We start from the raw sequence: 24,913 nt of genomic DNA, 5'->3' as shown, positions 1-24,913 counted from the left end.
AGATCTTGCTGCCTAGAATTCTAAGTTACCTTATGCATTTTAAATTTTTTCTAAATTAAAAATAATGGTACAGAATATATCAACATAACTTTCCTATATTTTTCAAATCTATTGTAATAAATATGCAGTTTTTCTAAAAACTTTGTCATGTATACTGAGCCTGAAATATCATGCATGTATATGAAGTTAGAACTAAAATAAATGCATTTGGTTTGTTTTGTCACATACCAAGACTCCATTCAGTAAAATAAATCAAATATTCATGTAGCTGACCATAGCTCCATTGAAGGAGAAGATGGGTGCTGAGAAGTGACAAGTAGTATCTCTTTTACAAGTAAATCTGCCTTAAAAAAAAAAAAAAAAGACTTGACAATTAGAAACTGTCCATGAATTACTCAGGGTCTCCCTGGCAGTTACACAAAGACGTGACTGGGAAGGTGGTGGCTTAGCTCCACACTAACCCCCAAGCTCCTTCCCATACAACATCAACTTTTACGAAAGCAGCAGAAGTGCAGCCACAAGGAAACCTATCTTTTGACTGAGGAGAGATTTAGCAATTGAAGCAATCAGGTAGGAAGGGCAGAACCGAACAGAGCCTCCAGGATCTTTTAATTTCTGGCACCATCAGGCTTGGTTGCCCTCTGCCCACAAGACACTGCACTACCCCCCCAGGGCTGCAGAAAGGGCCCTGAGACACAGCATCAGAATATGGGGCAGGTCCAGGTTCATCTGGTGTCCTTGGGAGAAGAGCCTGGCTTGACCCCCAGCTTCCAATGTGTTTGCAAAGGAGGGAATTACAGAGCCCCTTGGTGGGCTGTTTGGTGCATTAAAACTTGGTACCTCCTGAGCCAGAGGATGTGGGCTTCCTAGTGTCCCAGACACCTCCCTCTAGCAGTCTCTTGAGTTTGGGCTAGGAACCAGCATGCAGAGCCCTCTTACCCGCATGCTGTGGCGCTTGAAGACATTGTGCCGGTGGAGAGGTGGGGTATGCAGCGAGTTTACAGGAGATGGATACTCCATAGGGCTGGTGAGCGTAGGTGAGCTGGCACACAGACCCTCAGGGACCTATTCAGGAGAAGCAAAGAAGCACCAGCACAGGGACAAGGCAAGAAGGTGAACAATTAGCTGCCACAAACATGAGCACAAAGAAATAATAATGGGCACCATAGGAGACACAGGACTTGCTCTTCAGGAATTAACAAAGAATGTGGTGTGGGCATTTCGTTGGTCCTGTTTGGGAGACATGCAGGGCAGCACACACAGCTCTTGGCTAGGAGTTAGTGCAGCCACTGTGGCCTCTAATTCATGACAGCCAAATACCATGACAGTCTGCATACAATGGGGTTCTTCATATGTCACTGACCTACTGAGTCCATGCCTCATCCTTCAGGACTCTTCAGAAAGGAGTTTTATTTCATAAGCATGTCACAAATTGACAGATATGATTAGCCCACAGAAATGTTTGTGTGTTTGTATTTAATCACTATGTTAAGCATCACAAAAAGATATGATTCTTTTTAGGAATATTGCTTCTATCTTCTGTATCAAGGTTTTTTTCTTCACACAAGGATTTATCTGTTAGTTCTTAGCATTGTTTTGGTACTGGAGCATTTTCTTGAGAAATATATGACCGTGGGACACCACCATTCTGTAAGGAGTACCAGATAAACAGACATCATTTCTATTGGTTGAGATGCTCCATTGTTAGACAGTGATTGTGAGTTGAGAGATGTAAGGGAAGAAAAGAGATGGGCATTGGCTCCCTGTGACTGAGATGCTGGACAGAGACACAAGACAGAGACATTCTCAGACAGGGACCAACAGCTTGGGAAGATCCCATGATTGGTGATGATGGAGGCATGAGGAAAGCACAGACAGAAACTTACTCTCAGCTTCTGGCCACTGGATTCTGCCCAGAGCCTCCGTGGGGAGCCCCAGGGAGTAATTCCATTTTCTGAGGAACATCAACTGTCCCCAACTGCTTGAAATTCCTTCTCAGAAAGCTCTGCTCAAGGAAGGGGCCAGGGTGGCCTTGGGCATAGAGAAGTAGCTATAGGCAGGGACACGGAGCAACAAATACTATGGACAGATGGACTGAGCGTAAGGCAAGTCTTTTAGCTGAGGACAGCCTACTAGAATTGTATTTTGATTCTTTTGATCTGGACACTCTCACTTCAAATTCTCTTGTGGGTACCAAGAAGAGTCAATGCAGTCAATCCATCTCCTTAACCCAAACAGGCAATTACTAGTCCCCAAAGGCATAAGAATGGAATTTTAGGAAGGTCCGAGACGAGGAATGGCCCCAAACTTTCCCAGCCCTCTGGTTACATGTTTACCTGGAACTGTAGCTTGGGAGCCAAGAGGTTGGTTTGTGGAGGGAGTCTGTACTTAGGCCGGCTGGGCTGGAAAGAAAACACAGAAATGAGTCAGTCCGTGCCTCTCTCCTTGAATGAGCAGAGCTTGCCAAGGGGAATATCAGGTTGGACACAGGTCAAGGTTTATTCAGAATGGAGGAGAGATGAGAGGCAAAGTTATTTTTAAAATCATTTGCATTCATGTACTGAGTACCCATTATGTGCTGAGTGACGGTTAGATATAAAGAAGCCAGTCTCTCTGCCCTCCCAGGGGCCATCACTAATTGAAGAGTTTACCGATCTCTGGTGTGTAACCTCTTTAGATATGGGAACACCCATCAAATCAGCTGTCAAAAGCCATAGACTTTCAGAGGTAACATATCACTGAGGGCTCAGGGACTTGCAGAGGCTCCATGGAGGAGATGCAAACTGAGCTGGGTCCTTACTGGGGAAGGCCAAGTAAAAGGGGACAGTGAAAAAAGATTTTGGACCACATAGGACTTTGTTATGGAATGAATATTTGTGTTCTCCCCCCCTGCCCCCAAGATTCATATGTTGAAGCCCCAACCCTCTGCCAACACCTTGATCTTGGACTTTCCAGCCTCCATACTCAGTCTGCAGTATTTTGTTATAGCATCCTGAGCTGACTAATACAGACATTATCCCTAAAAGTCCATCCACTTGGGGATCCCTGGGTAGCTCAGTGGTTTGGCACCTGCCTTCAGCCCAGGGCATGATCCTGGAGTCCTGGGATCAAGTCCTGCGTCGAGTTCCCTGCATGGAACCTGCTTCTCACTCTGCCTGTGTATCTGTCTCTGTCTCTGTCTCTGTCTCTCTCTCTGTGTCTCTCATGAATAAATAAAATCTTTAAAAAAAATCCATCCACTTAATGGCATGGTAGCAGGGCACTGGATTGTGAGCCCAGAGATGTCAAGGAGGCTGTGGACATGGAAACTGAACATAAGGGACCTGGGGATATTCCCCATTCATGTGCTCTCAAGGACATCTAAAAACACCAGAAAGAAAAGTGCTCCAGCCCCTCAAGGGAAGAGTTTCCAGGGTGATTCTCTGCCCTAGCTGCCCTCCAAGGGGTCTGCTCTCATGGGGACTCAGATTACACCTGCCAGGACATCCATGTAATGGGGGCTGAATTTAGTGCTTATAGACAGTGGCGTTGAGGGCCAAGAGGACCATAGGAGCACATCCTGCCTATGCTGGAGGAAGAGAGAGGAGGTATATAGTTAGGCCAGGAGTGGGCTAGATGGAGACCCAGCTCTGCTTAATTTACGGGATCCAAGAGTCCAGGCTTGGTTTACCTTAGGTGGGGGTTCCTGGTAGGCTGTGGGCTCCAAGATTTTGGGAGGTCGGTAGCGAGCATTCCTCTCCTGCTCTATAGCAATGTCCTTCTCCATCTGATAAATGTCACTGCCAAGGAGTCAGGTCAGATCAAGAAAGAGGAACAAAGTTAAAGATGCTCTTGGGGATTCTTTTCTGCACTTCTTGCTCTGAAGCCTCGATAGGCCCAAAGAAGGACTGCTGAATCCCATTTTGTCTCCTCAGCAGAGTGGCTTGGGGAGACTCCTCTGAGAAAGCTGGAAGGTGGACCCTGAGCTGCTTCTCCCACAGGAAAGTTAGGAGAATCACAGGAATGGATATATGGTGGATAAAAAGTCTTTGGAGAGCCAGTCCAACAAGGCAGTTAATGTGTTTCCTGCCCACTTCCCCACACATCTTGCCTTCCTGTGCCTGCTATTTGGCACCAACATCCTATACAGATTTCTGATATCCCAGCCAACTTCATGACCAAGACCTGTGTTCTACATCTCCTATTTTTTGTTAAACCACCCACCAACACATTCCTGGTGTGTACTAATGAGAAATGGCTGTGAATTCAACTCCCAGGTTAGCTTTGTGCACGCTTCTTGCCTTTCTTACTCAATCCAGTGTTTCCTAGTCTTGGAATCACAGACCCTAGAGGACTCTGGAATGATTATATGGGGTCCCTGAATTCACATGTCCATATATATACACCAAGCATCATCTGTAGACCAAGTATTATGTGCTACTGAGTATGTAATATTCGTATTGTATTTTCAAGCGTACCTGTATTATACTGCCCATTATATAAAAAATTCATTGTGTAGCTTAATGCATTTTGCCAATCAATAAATTCTGAAAATGTAACTATTGTTGCAGGGAGGAATTTTCAAAATTTGACATTAAAAGGGCCCCTCTTATGCCCACAGGATTGGGAAATACTCATCAAATCCTCTCTCTAATGGAGGATTGCCAGGATATAGCATAAGGGAGGTATCCTGGGGTCTTTGGCGTCTTTGGATAGCCTTCCAATTACACCAGAAAGCCTGCTCCTAACTCCATCCATGGTGGGGGCTGGCCTGGCTCCTCTAAAGGGGCATGCTTCCCAGCCCACGGAGAAGCACCTGTCACAACTCCTCATAGTTCCCCAGAATGAATTAAGGTCCCCCTGTTACCCTCATCATCCCAGAGGTTTGGCCCTTTCAAATTACATCTTTCAAATACTTTTCCTAGAACCCTTTGGCTTCTCAAATTTCCCTTATGAAGAACCAAAATATGAAACTAGAATTGATCAGGGGTGTCAACCAAGGCATAGACAAGTACAGAGAGGTCTTTTAAGCTGGAGGCCTTGCAGGCTGTGCTGGAAACCCTGGTCCCAACAAGCAAATTAGGTGTCATTCCCACTGCTCCAGCTTCTCCCTTGGGGTATCTCCCTGCAAAGAAGTTGCCAGGGGCTCTTTTCTTTCTCTAAAAAAAAATGCCAACCCATTGACTGCAGTGTTCAAAGTCACTGTTTTTAACATTAATTAAGCACTAGATTCCCTAATGCAGAGGTCAGCAAACTTTTGCCTACAGGCCAAATCCAACCCTCCATATATTTTTGTATGGCCCCAAACTAAGAATATTTTTTATATTTTTTAACAAATGAAAAAAATAAAGAGAAGAAATCTCACAACATTTGGACATTATATAAAATTCAAATTTCTGTGCCCCCAAATAGTTTTACTGAAACCCAGCTACATTCTTTGATTTATGAATTGTCTATGACTGCTTTTGAGCTATCATGGCAGAGTTGAGTTGTTTTAACACAGACCATATGGCTTAAAAAGCCCAAAATATTTACTATCTGGGCCTTTACAGAAAAAGTTTGCTGATCCCTGCCCTAAAGGATGAGGGTGGGGGAGGGAGGAGGGTAGTCAGACCACCCAAGGAGGAGCTGTTGGGATGCAAATAGGGAGACCCTCTAAGATACTCTGACCCTTCACCAGGAACCTCCTAATACACAGAGAATAATGGCTCTTGGGTGAAAAACCAGACCTTCAGGCTGCCCATGCTCCATTCAGAAAGGAGAGGCGACCCCCAGGGTCACTGTCTTAATGGTCAAAAATTAATCACTCCCTTCCTTGCTATCTGGGAGAAACAATCAAAGGCAGAGAGGGACAAGGGTGCTGCAGGTCCTACGCCCTAGCTGGGTCTCCTGTAAGGCACCCCTCAAATCTCTGCAAAGAGCACAGGCATGTCAGTGAAAGTCTAGTTTAGACTTTGTGCTCAATCCTAAAAAAAATATTTTTGGAGCACACACTAGGAGCAACCTCTTGTGCTCAGGCCTGACAGATATCAAGATGGTGAGGCTTAGGGGATCCCTGGGTGGCTCAGCGGTTTAGCGCCTGCCTTTGGCCCAGGGCGTGATCCTGGAGACTCGGGATCGAGTCCCGCGTCGGGCTCCCAGCATGGAGCCTGCTTCTCCCTCCTCCTGTGTCTCTGCCTCCCTCTCTCTCTCTCTCTCTCTATGTCTATCATAAATAAATGAGTAAATCTTTAATAAAAAAAACAAAACAAAACAAAAAGATGGTGAGGCTTAGCCAGGCTACCTCTGTGAGTTCCAATCTGACAGTGAAGTCGGTTCCGATCCCCTGTCCTCTGGCAGAGCTGCTGAGCCTCTGTGACATGTACGGCACCATGGTTCTGCTGGGAGGACCAGCCAATTCCACTTGGACACATGGCTCTGTGCTGCTCAGAGGGGAGGTCCTGGTACAAGTCCCAGCCCCATCCATCACTGCCACAGCTCTGAACTGGATTCCTCTCATCTGTAAGGTGGCCATGAGGACACCAACTACCTCTTGTTTAGGGAAGTACATTTGTTGTAAGCTTCTAAGAACAGCTGAAGAGGAGACTTGTTTTCTAGGGTCCCTGTGCCTGCAGCCCCCACCCCTCCTCCATGGTCACCTGAGGTTGCACACGAGCTCAGTGAAGCGTGGCCTCTCACTGGGGTCGTAGTCCCAGCAGCGAGTCATAAGGGTGTAGAGAATAGGTGGGCAGAGGTCGGGCTTGGGCAGCCGGTCCCCTTTCTCGAGCACCCCAATGACATCCTTGTTCTCCAGCCAGAAGAAGGGTTGCTTGCCAAAGCTCAGGATCTCCCACATGCATACAGCTGAAGGCAGGAAGAGAGAGCTCAGGACCCGCACTGGGCAGGACTCATGCCTGGAGAGGCCAGTCCACCCTCCTCAGGAAAAACCATGGCAATTAGCACACAGTCCCTGCCAGGGACATCCAAGTTCCCTAGCATCCCCCTCTAGCATCCCTGAGGTCACAGTGGTGGTTTACTGAGGGACCAGTCACCTGCATCTGCAAGTGAACTAAGGCTCCCCTCCCTAGACCCCTTCTACATGGAGCTATTAAGTTTCATGGAACAAGGAGGAGGGAACGGTCAAAGGCTTATTGTTGGGACCACCAGTGCCTTCTCTTAAGAGGGAGTGAAGACTCTATGGAAAAGCGGGGGTTTGCAGCCTAGCACCCATACTTGCTGCCAACACAAGCCCCTGGCCGGCCTGAGCCTCAGTTTCCTGATCTGGAAAATGGGAATAATAATCATGAGCTTTTATTGGGCTGACTGTGGAGAACGAAGAGGGAAAATGGATGTGGCTGTGTGTTCTGCTAGGGGTTGCCCATCTATCACCTGGTCTTGTTCTCACCTATCCCTAGACCTCCTTTTCAGAACAAACCTCAGAGTTTGGTCTTTAGAGTCTGATCCCCTCTGGGGAGTCCCCAAGCCAGCCCCAGGACTGGTTGGTGCAGAGTACACTCACCTCAGGAGACTTTTCCAGGAAAATTAACCAACACTGCCCAGGCAGGCTCTTAGTGTTTGTCGCTCCCAACCCACCATTAGCTCCCCCACTTCTGGGACTTCTCAGTGGCTATAGCAAAACAGAACCCTGGCAACCCAAGGGTGGGGGTCCAGACCCCTTCCCCCTGTGCCCCGTCTTAGCCTGGTCATGGAGGGGAGAATCAGAACTCTTTCCCATACTCTTCTGAAATTCCACTCACCAAACATCCAGACATCACTGGCTGTCGTAAAGCGGCGGAAGTTGATGGACTCAGGGGACATCCACTTGATGGGGAGACGAGTCACAGAGGCTTTGCAGGGGCAAAGAGATTTACAGAGGTTATTTAGTGAAGAAAGATCCAGAATGATTCAGAAATACAGCTTATTCTCCAGAGACCCTCGGCCTGGGCTTGTAGCCTTTCCTTCTTTCTTTTTTTGGGGGTAGGGTAGGGTGGGCCTACAGCGACCCCTCCAGGGACAAGGCAGGAGCCAAACTTCCCTCACCTTTGTAGTACTCCTCATCCTCAATGTACCGGGAAAGGCCAAAGTCGCCCAGCTTCACACACTCAGTGGAGGCCACCAGGATGTTTCGGACGGCGATGTCCCTGGGAGAGAGACGTGAAGGTTCAGAATGTTTCATTCTGACAGACAGATGGACAGAGAGATAAAGGAGGAGACTACTGGCCAGGGTCCCAGCTTCCAGAGCAGAATGGAGCTGCTCTTATTGCTCAGCGCTCTGCCGACCCATCAAGTCATCTTGCTGAAGCTGCGCTCAGGCGGGAGGCTGGGCTGACACACGAGGCCCCATCACCACCTCCTTCTATGTCCCTGGTGAACTTTATCTCCCATCACCCCTTCTCACGTGGCCCCAGTATGAAGCCTAGTTCAGGCTCCCAGGACCTGCTCCACACACCTGCCCTGTTGGCCGTTTCCTCCCCTCTGCCAGGGATGCTGTACCCTGCTGACTTTCAAGGGGGGGCCCCAACAACTTTCCTGCTTTTCCCCTGCTTCTGCAACTCTGTTGGACTGTAGGCTTTTGTCATGGCTAAGAACAACGGCTCACAGATACCCTCCATGGAGCACGGGACAGTCAGGACCACCCAAATGCTACATACACCCTGCGTTGTGACAAAGAGACCCCTCAGGACCACCCCCTCCCACCCAGTACAGAAGAGGAGATGGGGATACAGAGAGCTGAAGGAACTTGCTCAGTAGGTTCCCAGGGTGGGGTGGGGAAGGGGTCATTCCAGGCAGCCTAACTCCAGAGCTAACTCACTGACTCAGTTTACCTCATGTTCCTGGCATCATTTCTAACCCCAGGTTCATCTGCTCACTTCTCACAGGCAGGCTCCATTTTCTATCATTTATCTTTATTACTGAAAAGCTGACTTCAAAGCATGACAACTTCACTCAACCAAAGGAAACAGATCTGTGATCCCACCACCTTCACCTCAGGATCAGTTACATCTTGAATTTTACCCTCGTGCTAGATAAGGAAAGCTCCACAAGGAAAGGGATTTTTGGTCTGTTTTGATTACAACTTTATCCCAGAGCTGAGGACAGTGCCTGAAAGCACAGGGTAGAAGTTCCATATGTGTTGAATGAGTGAATGGACTGAATGAATGAATTTTTACATTCCCACACATTACTTAGCATAGTATCAGCCACAGGGCCACATATCCCATGTCCATGGTGTTGGATTGAAGAATTCACCTGCTCACCCCAAGTATCTGGGAGCACCCCTTTGTCTCCTCCAGGGGATCACATCCTTTGGGGCTGGAACCTTCTTTCAGGGGATGGGAACAAAGCCAGGTGGAGAAGGGGCCCACTCCATAGCCGAAGGGAGGATAGGACTTGGCAGCTCAGGGGTGCTGAGGACCAGTGGGGGGCCAGCTCCTCAGGCTGGGAAGGGCCCAGACCCCAGGATCCTCTCTGCACTGCCCCAGTCCAATCCTCCAACCTGGGCCATGTACCATCAAATGGGTGAGCCTGAGGAGAGCAAGCAATTTCCTAGGCCCCATAGGGAAGCAGGCTAGATTGCACGGAGTTACAATCAGTTGCCTGGCACCTTAGATTTATTCTTAATAACAATGCTGAGGGACATATGGCGATTCCACTTTTCAGATGGGACAGTGGGTCCCTAGCCGGTGCTCCAGTTTTCACATTAGGCGGGACCAAAGCTGGGGTCTCAACGCTTGTCTGTGCCACTCCAAGGCCTGCAGCACCATAACCTCTCTATGGTCAGGTGGAGGAACCAAGCTTCCTCCCATCCCCACCTGTGGACACAGTTGATGTTCTCCAGGTAGGCCATGGCCTTGCAAATCTGCAACGAGTACAGGACGAGGGTGAGCACCTTCAGGGAGTTCTTGTTCCTCTCCAGGTAATGGCCCAGCTGTAGGAAGGTGAAAGATGCCATCAAGACCCCGGCACAGCCTCAGCAGGCAGCCACCAAGCCCTTCCCTGGCAAACCCAAGTTGGCAAGATGTTCCAGAAATTTCTTCTACAAATCATCTTGGGGTTGTTTCAGCCAAATACAGAGGGCAGGAAGCTGGGAGTTAAGGGCCCATGCTCTAAATGCATCCCACCCGAAGTCCTGCTCAGCTGTGGCCTAGCTGTCATCACAGGGTTCCGCTTCGGCCACCTCCAGCTCACCTCACCGTAGGGATACAATTCCATGATGATCCAGGTGGGCTCCTCTTCAATGATGCCGATCAGTTTCACAATATGCGGGTGGTCGAGATTCTTCATGATCACTGAAATTGGGGGAAGGAGGGATGGACCAGAATGGCTCTAAGGTCCATTGTGAGAAACACGCTGGCCTGTCCCAACTGGGAGAAATGGGGAGTGAAACCCCTCCTCCCCACGGAGGTCCCTGAGCTGTTCACACCCTCTCTATCCCAGGTTTCAGGTCCCGCTCCCTTCTTGGAGATCCGTGTAGTCCCAGGGGTCTTTTCCCGCTCATATGGGGGTTGCATCACTTCCCAGGGGACACCCACCTGCCTCACTCAGGAACTTCTCCTTGTTGTCCAGAGTGCAGTCCTTCTTGCAGGTCTTTACAGCTACATTGATTTTCTCCCCTTTCTGTAATAAAAGTCTGTTCAGAGTCCCTTGGGCCAGCCCAGTGCTCAAATGAAAGTGTCCCCTCCCCAGCATTGCCAGGTCATCCCACAGGCTTGGGTGACAGCTGAGGGAAGACAGACAACATCTGGGTGTCTTGGTCTCTGCAAGGCACATTCCTCCCCTTCCTCCATCTGCCCTCCACTGTCTTTCCCCACTCCTCTCCGACTCCTGACTTCATTGCTTCTTTCTTTTTTTCTTTTTTTAAGATTGTATTTATTTATTTGAGAGAGAGAGTGCAAGAGTGCTGGGTGACAGAGAACACAAGGGGGTTGGGGCAGAGGGAGAAGCAGGCTCCCCCGCTGAGCAGAGAGCCCGATGTGGGGCTTGATCCCAGGACCCTGAGATCATGACCTGAGTTGAAGGCAGATGCTTAACTGACTGAGCCACCCAGGTGCCCTGACTTCATTGCTTCTTGATCAGGGTATGTCAGGCCCAGAAGGGACCCTTAAGACTCAAGCCTCTGGCCGTCCAGATCAGGACACTGAGGCTAAGGCCCTGTGCTCTGCCCATCGTTAGTGGCATGTGTGGAGTGTGTGCAAAGCCATCAGATGCAGTGTCCTGGTCTCTTTCTCTCTTTTTATTGTTGGCTTTTACATTTTGCTACTTCTTTTCTTTGGCTCCTGCCCTATTGATGGTCTCAAAATTACCTCCTCCCCCAGAACTTGCTCTTCCTTTTCTCAGAGCTACATTTTCTCATATTTCCCCATGTCCTTGCCTTCCAAGATTCAGCCAACCTTTCCCCAGGTCCTGCCTCCATTTTGCTCCCTAGGCTTGCTCTCCTTCTGGGAAATGACTCTTGCTTCTTTCACTCTCTGGTATTTCATAAATACTGCAAATGCCAAGTGGATGAAGAGCCATGTATCATGGTGGCTGCTCCAACCCCAGAATATACGAGCTCCCCTTTTGCTCTATGGAAAAGCAGGAGAGGAATGTCCTCAAAGAGTCTGGAACTCACGTGATTTGTGTAGACACCTTCATAGACCTCCCCAAAAAAGCCTTCACCAAGAATCCGATTCAGGACCACATCTTCCCGTGTGACACCATACTGCGGGCCTGGGCAGATGGAGAGAGAGACAGTTTCAGAGCACGGAAACCACTGGTGCCCCCAGGAATCTGAGTATTTGCAGGCCCCAGCACCAGGCTCTGCTCCCTATTTGTCCAGGTATCACCAGACCCCTCAACAAAATCTCAGCTAGATTCCAGGAGTTGGCCTGGAAAATGGGTTCTAGAAAGTTCCATTGTCTCCGACTTGGGGACAAACCATTACCCTGTTTCCTCTGAAGGTTGGGTCCCATATCCACACTCTTAGGATCCCAACATACATCACAGACACACAAAAGGCCCATAATGTGGGGATAAAAGAATGATCTCAGCTTTCAAATCAAAGGTGGTTCACTTAGGTTTGTCCCTGTCTGAGGCACACATGGGAGAGGATGAAGAAAGGAAAGAAAGTCCCCCCATGGTGTCATGGGCATCCCCACAATGTCACTTCATTGGGCTCGGTCTGTGGCCATTGTGGTGGAGCTAGAGATCTACCTCCAGGCCTTCGAAGGGTCTCATCCGGAATCTCTGCATAGATGTCTGATTCTGGAATGACAGAAAGAGAACATCCTATGGGTGAGATGCCCTCAGCAGGCACCTCCAGGAACCAGGCATGTGGCCCCCACGTGCAGGCCAGCAAAACCAAGGTTGACATCCTGGGGAAGGGAAGGATGGGAACCAGGCAAGAACTGGCGTTTCTGTCCCAGGTTTTGGTGTGGACACAGAGCCTAGGGTACCTTGACTTGAATCCCTGCTCACTACTGCCTAGTTGTATCATTTAGGGCAAGTTAGTTAGTCTTCCCTAATCTCAGTTTTTCTTTCTGTGAAATGAGTGTTTACAGGAACTTTCATAAGGATCAAATAAAATAACACCTGATACAGTTAACAGTGCTAGGGAATGAATGTTTGTATCTCCCCCCAAGTTCCTACGTTGAAATCCCAACCCCCAGAGTGAAGGTATTTGGAGATGGGGCCTTTTGGGGACAATTAGGTTTAGATGAGGTTAGGAGTATGGTGCCTCCAAGGTGAGATTAGTGCCCTGATAAGAAAAAGAGAAACCAGAGCTCTCCATCTATCCACCATGTGTGGACACAGAAAAGGTGGCCGTCTGCATGCTGGGAAGACAGTCCTCACCAGGACCTAACCATGTTGCCACCTTGATCTTGGACTTCCGGTCTCTAGAGCTATGAGAAATACATGTCGTTGTTAAAGCCCCTCAGGCTGTGGTCCTCTGTTACGGCAGCCCCAGCTAAGACACACATGGTGCCACGTATTAACTGTTGAATATGTCTTGGCAATTATGATTAGTGACATTTGGAGCTGTCACTGAGAAGTTATAGGGGAAGTTTGTTTTTCTGTGGCTTTGGGGGAATCCTTGACAATGTCACAAAAGCAGGGAGAAGAGAGACTCTTGACTCAGGCAGAGGACTGCAGATGGGCAGGCTTACCTATGCTGCAGCTCTCTGACAGGTGGGGCCGCTGCGCCTCCAGGTTTCTGTAGGATGAGATGAGAGGGCAGGAGCCTGGTGAACTCAGGGCCTGGCAATGTGCCCCCACCCCGGGCAGCTTGGGTCTCCTGCCGCCCCCCCCTCCCGCCCCTCCTGGAGGCCAGCAGCACAGTGTCCCCTGCCTGCCTGGAGGAGCAGCCTGTCCTGGAGCATGGCCCAGGCTGTCAGTGGGCAGGGAAGAGGGGACAGCAGCAATTCTCCCTAAGATGCTGCAGACAGCATCGGGACACGGGAATACCCTTGCAGGAATTCATGGGGTGAAATCTACTGGTGAGAAATTGCCGCTCGTGAAATGCCGGGGTTCCAGTGTTCTCCCCTGGGGCGTAGGCAACCGGAATCCACGGCTGAGCGCAGGCTTGTCCCCGGCCTTCCCGTTGTACTCACAGCATGGGGATCTGGGGCAGGCTGTTCCGCTTCTCACCATCTGGGGAGAGGGCAGAAAGAGGGGGAGCTGGAGCCAGGGACACAGGGTCCTGGGTGGATGGCTGCCCTCACTGCTCCTATGAGCCAACACAGGGGGACCCCTTCCCGCCATTCTGTAGCCTCTGAAAGTCGGAGTGGAAGCTAGCCTGAATTCGAGTCCTCTTAGAAGAAATTCTCAAGTTTCTTTCTGCCACCACCCACATGTTCCAACTGGGACCCCTGCCTGCTGATCCCATCCCAAAATAGACACATCTACACAGGAGGGACCAGTTGTGTTCTAGTATGAGCTTTGCTCTTCTCTGGGCTACAAATACCTCTGCCCCAGAAGCCAACCCCCACTCTGCCTTTCGCCAGGGCCCACAGCTACGGACCTGGGATGGGGCCACAGGGAGCATCGGGCAGGGCTTGGGGAGCCCCTCCTCACCCTTCCAGAGCCTCTTGGTTCACATATGGCTCAATGGTTTAGCTTTCCCCTGCTCTGCCTCTGGGGCCTTGTGCCACATCTGCCCATTGGGTCAGTTTGCCTTTAAGTGGAAACTCACCTTTCTTGGGATGAATGATGAGAGAGCCTTTGTGCTCCCCCTGCAGCCGGCAGTAACCGTCCACCAGGTCAGCCATGTTCTCGGCCTCTGCCAGAGAGGAGGTTTTGATGGACAAGGACTGCAGAGAAGAGACCAGCCAAGGATGAGACCCGAGGGCCGTGGCTAGAGTCTGTCCCACAGGACTGGAAGGAGCAGACGATGCCACCCATCCCCTGCCTGGGAACCCATCAGCACCTCTCCTGGGGCTGGGCGTGCATTCCCCACAGCCACCAGGGGGCGCACTTGTCACCCCTCCCCGCCGGTTGCCCTAAACCCTGGAAGGCCACTTTGAGCTAAGACTCATTTTGGTCTCTGAGTGCAGAGCACAATGCCTTGTACCTAGTAGGTGCTCAATAGGTAAGAGCAGAAACTCGGAGTGGGCAGGACAGACTGATGAAAGGGGAGGTAGACAATCAGTCTCCAGTCTGAGTTCTCTCTGATTTTTTCCCCCCACAAAAAGCCCAGGTCCCCAGAGGTCCTGTTACTGAGGCATCATTCACTTTTTCAGAGTTAGACTTCTGATTGGTACCTTGATTTCCGGTCACTTCATGCCCCCTAAAAACTCGCCCCACTTATTTCTCAACATTTTTATTTAGGTAGCTTTGCTTCCTGATACATTTCCCTTATAATTTCATTGTCAACCTGGTATCTTGTCTGAGAAATAGGTGCAGTTTTCTTAGCAAGATCCCAGAAGCCAGGAGGGCCCAAGCAAGAAATCCTGCCCTGCAGTTGCATGCCCTCGTTCCAGAGCTTCCAGGTGCCCAGAGATGCTCACCTGGGGGGCGCCTTCAATACCCAGCTGCAGTATTGCCTGGCCCTCCTCCAGAGGGAGGCACCTGATGGACTTGATCTGCTTGAATTCAGCCAGGCAGGTGGGCTGTAAGAAAGAAGGGGGCCTTTCAGCCTATCCCGCTCCAGGGGTCAGGCCGTGAAGATTGGTCAGTCTTGGGGGAGGGGTTGCAAGGAAGACCTGAGAGCCTTTCAGTGCAATGAAGAGAGAACCAAAGACAATTAAGACTGAAAGGATCATCTAGTCTAAGCTCCTCACTTTGCAGAAGAGGAGTTTAGAGAGTTAAGACTTGCCCAAGATCATATGCCATATTGGTGATAGAGCCCAGGTCTTTTGACTTCCAGGGGGAATTATTGCCCCATCTTGCCATTGCACGAGTAACTCTCTTATCTGAGCCAGAAGAGCAATGATACTGTCCTTCTGTCTTCTCTTCCTGCCAAACCATTCCTACCCCCCAGCCTCTGTGCAGGGGTTAATAGTCAAAGGGAAATAACCATCTGCCCCATGCTCCAAAGACTTTCTCTATGGCTACTCATACCAAGGGCCTCTCTGTTCTCAGTAAGGGGCATGAACAACTGATAAGCAGGACAAGGCAGGAGGCAGCAGAGAGGGGAAGACTGCTTAGCCTTCTTGTCTTCGAGGCCAGGTGCAGCCTGCCGCCCCTCCCCACCCCTGGTGTCTCTACCTTTGCATCTTGACTTGTCAGCTGGCGGATGCCCTTAGGGCCGATGACTAGGTCCACAGTAATGTTCCATCCTTGCTGGAATAAAAGGAGAGAGAGAACTGTTGGTTCAGTCCAGTCTCCCTCATATTTCAGAAATTTCAAAACAAGCTCACTAAGTTAGACACAGGCCACTGTCTCCTGGGCCCTCCAGCTCCTTCAGTCTTAAAGCCCTGCCAGAGAGATTACCCTCCTCCCAAAACCCTGCCTACTCTGCCCACCTCCAAGATCTCTAGCCCGGATTTCAGTTCCCTTCCTCAGGCAAGTAGATTAACATTAGTTGGCATTGGAGGGTATGCTGGTGAGGCCCAGCTGCCAGAGGATCTTTGCTTTGTGGGCTCCTACGAGCATCCACACCCCTTCTTGGCCCCCCACATTGGCCTCCTGGGCCCAATCCCCGAGAGGCCTGGAATTCAGGTCAGGGAGAGAATAAAGATGACGGTCATTACAATGAGTTCACAGCGATAGGTCTCCTGGTCGATGTTGGCAAAGCCTGCGAGGGTGTTGAAGAATTTCATGACGCACTCCTCCTCCCTGAGCGACGCATACTGCTGGAACGTCTGCTGGATCATCTTCCGGAACTGCTTGGGCTGGAGGGGGATGGTCACTGGTGAGTGGGCCCTGCTCCAAGCTCAGATTCCTTCTTTCATCTCATCAGAGCCACTCTGCTGCCAGCGGATGGTCCTCAGGCCTTCTCATGGGAGCAGCAGCCATCTCTTACCTAAAGCACCCACCTACTATCTCAAGGGAGGCTCACCATAGCCCTGGTAGGGAAGTATGGAAAGTAGCATCCCCAGGCCACAAAGCTAATTGGCCTCCGATAAGGAAATGGAGCCAGGTTTCCTAATTGCTAGCCACAGAAAGGGCCTGCTAGATGTTTTTAATCATGCTATGCCCAGATGGTCCAAGATAGCACAGATGCCCTTGCTTTCCCAAGGATCCCCAGCCCAATGCCATTAGCTCCAGTCCAGGAGGCCAGCACAAAGGGGGTCTCTCTGGGCTCCTTGCCCAGTGGTTTCCTTACCTTTAAGTTCTCCTGCATCTGCTTTGGGAAAAATAGGTCCAGTCCCACTTCCTTCCTGAAAGAATGGGTGGGGGGGAGTGACATTTGACCCTCGCCTCCTCATCCCCAACCTAGGACTTCAGGCTAATAAGGAAGAGGCAAGATGGCTTAAGGACCAAGGAGATGGGTCCTGCCTGGCTCTGGTCTTGAGGTAAATGAAGTAGGGGTTGAGTAGGAAAAGCAGAACACAAAGAAGGATGGGAAAGGCAAGGGCCAGTGTCAGAACTTACTCCAGGAGCTCAAAGTTGGACTTTTTGTCAAGTGCATTGTGAGGCATGTCCTTGAAGAATCGCCTGCAGAGAGAAAAATCATGAATAGGTTGATGTTTGGAGAACAAGACTGTTAGACTGGGGTCACCCAATGCCACACATTGGTCTGAAGCTCCTTAACCCTTCCAAATGTGGTAGCCAGTGGAAGAGAGAATATTAAAAAATTTTTGACATTTACAAAATTATGAAGAAAAAGAAAACCCACAGATTTCATTCCTAGGAAGGACTCCAGCTCTGTGCTTTGGGGAGCCCAGTTCTGGGACTGCTCAGTTTTAGGGCAGAGGAAGAAGATGGCAGTTCTATTTGTGGCCTCTAAAAATGAATGACCCAAGGCAGCAAATACTGATTGTTGGAAGGCCTAGCATTTAGTAGCTTGAGAGTACGGCTCCATAATGGTCCAGTTCAGTGGTTCTCGGAGCAGAGGCAATTTTATACCTCCCACTCCTGCCTGGAAATATTTGGCAGTTTCTGGAAATCTTTGGTTGTTACATCTGGTTAGGAGGAAGATGATCCCACCAGCATCTAGTGTGCAGAGCCCAGGGCTGCTGTTAAATATCCTACAATTCACAGGATGGTCCCCCCACCGAAGAATTATCCAGCCCCAAATGTCCCTTTGCTGAGATGGAGAAACCCTGGGACTTTGATCCAAGGAGAGAACTCAGGAATCTGGGAGGAATGCTCTTCCTTGACCCACTTCTCTCTAGCGGGTATCTGACAGAGTGAGATAGCAGATCCTGGAGGAGCATGGTAGCTGATGAAGGCAGGCCTGCATTCTGGAAACCAAACAACAGGTCAGCAGGGATGATATTCACTTGTAGGACATGAGGAGCCGACCCAGGATTCTCCCCTGGATGGATGGTCCTTCTCCTCCTACTTCTACCTGAAAGTGCTGAAGATCCCAAATTTTCACATGGCCAATCATGGCAGCTTTAGAAAGCTTTTTTCTAATCCAGTGTTACCTGCTTGCCCCCCAGGTTCACAGAAAACCTCAAGAGCATGCCTGTGGTGTGTTGATTACAGACAACATGGCCTCCAGCAATTCCCGCTGGCTTGCGGGAGCTGCAAAATGTCCTCCCAGGGAGCTGAACAAATTGGCTTGCTGTACGCACTTACTTAATTCTAAAAGAATAAATGCTGGCAAGTGCCCATCAGGAAAGAGGATTTTAGATCTTTCAGCATCATCCATTCATTCAAATAAATACTGCACTCTCATTCTGTGCCAGGGGTATGAGATGCCAATGCCGACTTCAAGGATTTGATGGGATTTCGCAATCTAGTGCATGCCAGCCAATGGCTGCCTGACAGAGTGAAGCATAGGTACAGCAGATCCATGCAGGGTAGGGAAGGTGGGGTGAGCATGAGGAAAGGGAGACTTCAAGATGGAAAGACCCTTGGGCTGGCTCAGTGGGAAGAACCTATGGCCACTATGGTGCTTGTCATGGACACTTCACAGGCATCCTCTGAGGTTTTCTATGAACACAGGCTGGTAGGTTCATTGATTGTAACAAATGTACCATGCTAGCAGGCAACATTGGCTCAGAAAACTTTCTAAAGATTCAGAATAAAGAGTTTACCAGATTGAAAAGGGAACGAGAAGAGTATGCCACACAGTGGGATCTGCTTCCCAACCCCCAATGACAACGGTCTCTTAACATCACTCCTGGCTTATGGCAATTGAATGAATGAATAAGCTTTGAGACTGGGGATGGATGAAGGAGTTCTGAGGATGAGAATATTTAAATAAGTCTTAGTTAAAAAAAATTGGGATTAGCTAAATGGAAGGGGAAATAAATTTTGAAATGAACAGTGAGGAATTAAAGTACATGAAAAATAATAGCAATGTTAGAATGATGGAGGTGTTGGTACATGGAAAAATGTTTTCTTAGAAAAGGGAAGCTTCGGGGCACCTGGGTGGTGCAGTTAGTTTGTGTCTGGCTCAGGTTGTGATCTCAGGGTCGTGGGATCTAGCCCTGTGTCGGGCTCCATGCTCAGTGTGGAATTTGCTTAAAAAATTCTCTCTCCCTCTGCCCCTCCTCTCTCTCTCTCTCTCTCTCTCTCTGCCTCTGGAATAAATAAGTAAATCTAAAAAAAAAAACAAAAAACAAAAACAAAACTAGGAAACTCGGGAGCGTACCTAGGTCATTTCTATCTCCTGCAATCCAACCACTCCCTCTATCACTGGTTGCCCTTGAAGATCAGTTACCATGTTGCTTTTGACAAAGGTACCCCATCACTTGATGTGTCATGATCTGTGTGTCTCTAACATTTGGAGCAGTGGAACATCTTTGGGATGACTGAGAGGACCAGTCACCATTGCTTATCGTATGTACCAGTGTCCCCAGAGACTGAGCATCAGAGTCTTCTGTGCTGGGTCCCATCTCAGCTGCTGTCAGTGAACACTCAATAGTCCCCAACCTGCCCCAGTGCCATCATTGAATGAGGCTTCACCTTCTAGAGAGGCCCTGGTGTTTGGCTGGTTCTGCGAAGCCTAGGTCTGCCATTCTGACTGGCTAACACCCGGTGGAAAGCTAGGCATGGGCAGGCACAGGCCCATAACTGATGCCCAGGTAAAACCAGCAGAAAGTAAAGAAGCATCTATGTAAAATCCAATTGGCTCTGTTTTTCTTCTAAAAAGCAATATAGTCAGTTGCTCATTATCAACATTTATAAATTAACTATGAGACAAAATGCCTTTTGAAGCAAGCTGAGTGTTCTTTCTTGAATCTTTGCTTATTACCAGTTACTATTCAACCACTATTAGTGTACACTTTCACTCTGAGCTTTTAGGTCAGAGTGTTCAGAGGCTCTGCCGGGAGGGGGCAGTGGTCCTGGGTGTCTCAGGTGAAGGGGAAGCTGTGTGGTTCCTTACACTGGGAAGGTATTAACTTCTAGCCTGTGAATCTTAAAAAAAAAAAAAAAAAAAAAAAAAAAGGAATGCCTGGGTGGCTCAGTGGTTGAGTGACTGCCTTTGGCTCAGGTCATGATCCTAGGGTCTGGGATCGAGTCCTGCTTCAGGCTCCCCGTGAGGAGCCTGCTTTTCCCTCTGCCTATGTCTCTGCTTCTCTCTCTCTCTGTGTCTTTCATGAATAAATAAATCAATCTTAAAAAAAAACTGCTAGCATGTGGCCCAAGAACTTCACATTTTAATTTAGAGGGGGAAATATAAATAAAGTATTTGGCATTTACAAAGGACTTCCAAGAAATGAATAAAAAATTAATTAGGTATGATTCCAAGTATATGGTGTTCTGAAAAAGGCAAAATATGGTGATAGTAAAAATGTGAGTGGTTGCCAGAGGTTGTAGGGGGAATGAGCAGATAGGGAAGAGAGGATTTAGGGTGGTGAAGCTATTCTATATGGCACTGCAATGGCATAGCCTTATCAAAACCCATAGAATGCACAACATCAAGAATAAGCCCCAATGTAAACTATGGACTTTGGGTAATAATCATGTGTTGATGTAGGTTCATTGATTGTAACAAATGTACCACGCTGGTGGGAGTGCTGATAGATAGTGGGGAGCTCGCACAGTGTAGGGCAGGTGGCATATGGGAAACTTCTATACTTTCCTCTCAATTTTGCTTTGAATTTAAAATTATCCTTAAAAAAAAGGTCTATTAAAATAAATAAATAATGAATAAAGGTAAAGAAAAAAGTCATGTAAGGGTAAAGAAAAAAAAAGTCATACAAACAATACAAGCAATAAATAATTACTGAATATTCTGTTCCTATCATTATAAGTACTTTAAATACATTAGCTCATTTGTTCCTTATAATAATCCTATAGGGTCACTACTATTATCATCATTCCCATTTTACTGATGAAAGAAATGATGGATACGACAAATGGTGAAACTGAAAAGTACTCTGGTCGAGAAAGTGCTGGGCACAGCTTTGACCACGCCACCCTCCTCCACCCCGAATGCTTCCACGACCAAGAATAAGGCCTATTTCTTAGACTGTCATTCAAAGTCTTCCACAATGTGGTCCTCCTCTGCTTACTCCCACTACTGTCCAGTCTGTTCTTTTCTTTCCTCTGATCCCTGAGTCCGGAATGAACTGTCTTTCACTCCCAGCTCCCCCCATCATCTCCCAAAGGGATGTATCCTCCTTCCTGAGAAGTTCAGATCCCCTCTTCCTGATTCTTCAGGAAGGATTAAGGGCTTCTAGAAGTGTGTGAGTTTGGCACATGTTTCATTCTGCCTTGTATTATAAGCAACCGTGGACACACCTGTCACCTCCCAGACCCAGAAGTTTGAGGGAAGCTCTGCAAGACTTTCTAATTCTATGAATTTTTATCGATGCCTATTGCAGCTGAGGACATAGCAGTGAGCAACAAGGATGGAGACCCAACATTCAAATATCTCCCAGGACCTTGCCTAGGGCTCAAAGAAACATTTACTGAATCACTTGAATGGTGGATAGATGGAAGAAGCAGGCAGCCTAGAGGCAAGGGCAGTGGGGGACACTGACCAGAGATAGGGCTGGCCTTTCTATTCTAAGGACCAGTTGGTGAGCACCTTACCTTCTAGTCATCATTCATCCATTGTTCCTCCCACCTCCCCCACATACTTACTCTTGTTTCCCACCCTGGAAGCAATTCTGAGCTGGCCAAGAACTCTAGTCCCTGGAGGGTCCTCAAGCCCACATACCTGAGCTCCAGACAGCCTAGCTGCAGGGCCATGCCCTCGCTGACCTTGCTGGCATAGCGTTGCATGTAGTCATTCCGTAGCTGGTGGGGAGAAAGGCCAAGGTTGAGAGTCATGCCCTCCTTCCCTATGTCCCTGAACAGAGGCCCTGGAAGATGGCGGGTGCTTTGAACCCAATCCTGAAGCCCTGAACTGTCTCTGTCTCCCATACCCCACCATACACAAACATGTAGCAGATGAAGAGCAGAGAGGGAGACTCCCCTCTGCTCTGCCTCTGCCTCCCTCTAGAGCCCTCTAGAATCATGCCTCTACAAGCCAAGGCCTTCAGGTTTTTGGAGGCACTTTCAGACACATTCTCTCATGGCTTTACGAGGCTGGAGCTCAGATTCTCCTCTCCACTCTTCATTTTAGAGATAAAGAAACTGAATTTGGGGATGAGCCAATCGTTTATTCAGTCTTGTTCGTAAGTAGTGGCAGATGTCATCCACTCTACAATCAAAGTCTGGCTTTGTGTCCAGCAAACCAGGAGGGGGCAGAGACCAGACAGATGATAGTGGCAGCAGACTCACGTGTCCTCAGCACTCACGGTGCCATGTCCTGTGCTAGGCATGCTAACGGCAGTACAGCCGGTGGCAGGTTACTGCAGTTCCAAACAGCTCATGAAAGCCAGTTATTAAATTTTCTGTAGTTTTGCAAGCCATATGATATCATACTGGTGGCTTAAAAAATGCCATAGTAGGGAAATATTTACACCATGGAAATTGGCACATGCTATAAATCAGAGATTCTTTTCTTCGGAGAGGAGGTTCACCAGCACCCGGCTAATGATACCATTTGGTTCTCATAACAACCCTATAAAGTAAATGTTATTATTATCATCTCCATCTTTTGAAACAGGAAACAGCTTCAGGCAGGTAAATTAAGCCCTAGGAGGATATGGGGTTAGTAGGTGGCAGAGCTGGGCTAGGAGCCAGGTGTGTCAGAGTCTGTTTGCTAAGACTACCACTCCTCTTTGGACTTGCTCTATCTGCTCACCACCATGTCTCCTGGGCTGTAAAGAGCCACCAGCAAAGTCCAAAAGGACCTGTGCATTTGGGCGGGGTGAGCCAGCACTCAATTAGCCATGAGAGAACCAGGGTTGGAACCCCTGACCAAGGGAACAAGGCATGTATGTCCCCAAAGAGAAGTTTCCTAGACTGGGACCTCCAAAATCTGGGCTCTGTCTTTCTATCTCCTCAGGAGAGGATGAGTAGTAGAACCCTGGGGACAAGAAGATAAAATACTTCTACCTGTTGGTAAAAATACAGTAGCGTTGTCCTGTCTTCTTTTAGGCTTTCCATGAAGTCCTCTGGCAAGTAGCGGATTTGAAGATCATACCTGGGATAGGAAGTTCAGATTCTCTGGTTGACACAGGGAAGCTGGTCATGTAAGGGTCTGCCCATGAGGCTCATGGGAACCCATTCAGGACCTGCTTCCTCTTTCCCTCGTCTGTGGTCAGGTGGAGGACTGTGGAGGACCATGGAGGACAGAGGGGTGGCCAGCAGGTGGTAGGCAACACTAGTCCTGACTCTCCAACTCTTCCTTATCCTGGCAATTGCTTTCCTTAGGTTTGCAGATGAGCCCTTGACTTGGCTTCTCTATCCTCCCTGCCCTACTCTTCCTCCTTCTCCATAACACCAAGAACATCCTGTCTAGGGATGTTCCTGATATCTGCCCAGGGAAGGGGATGCGCTGTGAGCCCATGTTAGGCCTTGGCCAATACATGCATTAGATGCTGTAAGAAGACTAAGCCTAAATGCCACTCAGATTTTCTAGAAGATTCTCAGGGGTTGGGAAGTGCTCCAAAGATGGACTTCCTAGGGCCTCCCCACTCCATACTCATCTCCCCCCATTCAAGAGCCCAGGGCTCTTCTCCTACCTCCACTCGGCTTCCACATGCAGACACTCGTACTTGTCCTGCACCTCACCCACTGTCATCTGCGGGTGCAACCAATGGATCTCATCCGACTTCATGTGCTTCAGCCTCAGCCCATAGCACTCAGCCAGCTGGATGTTGGGCCCGATCCGTCCGCTCAGCAGGATGGAGGCAATGACCTCCTGGGGAGGAGAACAGAGAGACACAATTCAGGGGTGCCCCCTTCTAGGCTGCCACGGTTCTCACGCAGCCCCTGGTATATTGATTCTCTAGGGTAGGGTTCCATCTTAACCTTTCATTTATCTCTGGTTCTCTAGCACTTAGCGCAAGGCTTAGTGCACAGTGGGTTGGATTTGATGAATGAATAATTTGGTAAAATGAGATAGAGAAACTGTGAAAGGAGAGAGTAGGAGCAAATGCAGCAAGGCAAAGAGCACAGAGTCTTCTGCAGCCCACCCCAACTAAACTGATTAATAATTACTGAGCATCGGCCATGTAAAAACACCCTCTGAATGGTTTCCAATTTAACCAGCATTACTGAGGGTCTGTAGTAGGCACTCCAGGCATCTTGCATACATTATTTCATGGAATCCATACAACACAGGAAAGTAGGTGTTACACCCCCTTTTGGCTCTGATGACCAGACTAATGTAGGTTACACAGCTTATGGAAGTAAGCGGGGGTTTTAAACCTGGGGCCAGTGGACTCTGAGGATTTCTACTAGGCCAAGCTGCTTTGCAGGGTGCTGTAGCTAGGCAAGGCAGAAGGATAAGATTCACATTAATGGAATTAAGTGGCGCAGTTTCCACATAAGAAGCATGGCCACAGGAAATTAAGTGTTGACAAGAAATTAAGAACCCTCCAATTCCTGCTTTCTTGTTGATCAGAAGTTGGCCTGCCCAGAGCCTGACGCCATAGTTTCCTGGCCTTGAGCCAGAGCTGGGTCAAGAAGAGGTCCACTGGGCAGCTGCCTGGAAATCCATCCATAAGGTCCCGCCTAGTTCTGAAATCACATCAGTTTCAGTTTAATTCAGGTTTCTTAGATGGTTACACACATGATTGGTGAATTGAGCCTACTCCCAATGGAGCAGAAAGTACCATCAAAGGCAAATTTTTAAAACTCTTCTTATTTTCACTAATAAAATGTTAAACTCATACTTAAATGGTACTGTTTTAAAGGAATACCAAATTACTGGTCTGGCTGGGCAACCCACATGCATTGATCCAGCTCTGTCTCCTGCCAGCCCTCTTCAACTCCATGCAGGGGTAAAACTAAAAGACACCCTAAAAAGTCCCTTCTCCCTTAGGGAAGCAAATGTCCATCAGAGAAGTTAACTCTT

General features: G+C 48.7%; 1 protein-coding gene across 3 annotated transcripts in view; it reads right to left on the bottom strand.

Annotated features, from left to right (window-relative positions):
- Positions 1–24,913, bottom strand: part of PTK2B (protein tyrosine kinase 2 beta) — a 126,737-nt gene that overhangs the window by 9,716 nt on the left and 92,108 nt on the right. For 2 of the 3 annotated variants that reach the window (XM_041766824.1, XM_041766823.1), the window contains 22 exons: positions 23,577–23,755; positions 22,948–23,035; positions 21,662–21,741; positions 16,972–17,034; positions 16,703–16,757; positions 16,128–16,268; positions 15,643–15,717; positions 14,943–15,044; positions 14,129–14,246; positions 13,548–13,587; positions 13,104–13,150; positions 12,151–12,201; positions 11,570–11,667; positions 10,491–10,575; positions 10,147–10,247; positions 9,771–9,886; positions 7,999–8,099; positions 7,716–7,805; positions 6,618–6,822; positions 3,671–3,779; positions 2,337–2,402; positions 940–1,065 (listed from right to left, as the gene is read on the bottom strand). In XM_041766824.1, the coding sequence (XP_041622758.1) occupies positions 940–1,065; positions 2,337–2,402; positions 3,671–3,779; positions 6,618–6,822; positions 7,716–7,805; positions 7,999–8,099; positions 9,771–9,886; positions 10,147–10,247; positions 10,491–10,575; positions 11,570–11,667; positions 12,151–12,201; positions 13,104–13,150; positions 13,548–13,587; positions 14,129–14,246; positions 14,943–15,044; positions 15,643–15,717; positions 16,128–16,268; positions 16,703–16,757; positions 16,972–17,034; positions 21,662–21,741; positions 22,948–23,035; positions 23,577–23,755 (2,136 nt within the window). The remainder of the gene's footprint in view (positions 1–939; positions 1,066–2,336; positions 2,403–3,670; positions 3,780–6,617; positions 6,823–7,715; positions 7,806–7,998; positions 8,100–9,770; positions 9,887–10,146; positions 10,248–10,490; positions 10,576–11,569; positions 11,668–12,150; positions 12,202–13,103; positions 13,151–13,547; positions 13,588–14,128; positions 14,247–14,942; positions 15,045–15,642; positions 15,718–16,127; positions 16,269–16,702; positions 16,758–16,971; positions 17,035–21,661; positions 21,742–22,947; positions 23,036–23,576; positions 23,756–24,913) is intronic. The other variant, XM_041766825.1, reaches the window with a different exon arrangement.

The sequence above is a fragment of the Vulpes lagopus genome, chromosome 8, assembly GCF_018345385.1.
Source record: "Vulpes lagopus strain Blue_001 chromosome 8, ASM1834538v1, whole genome shotgun sequence".
NCBI lineage: Eukaryota > Metazoa > Chordata > Mammalia > Carnivora > Canidae > Vulpes > Vulpes lagopus.
The sequence above is the reverse complement of the archived record's forward strand: the minus strand, read 5'-3'. Positions and strand labels throughout refer to the sequence as shown.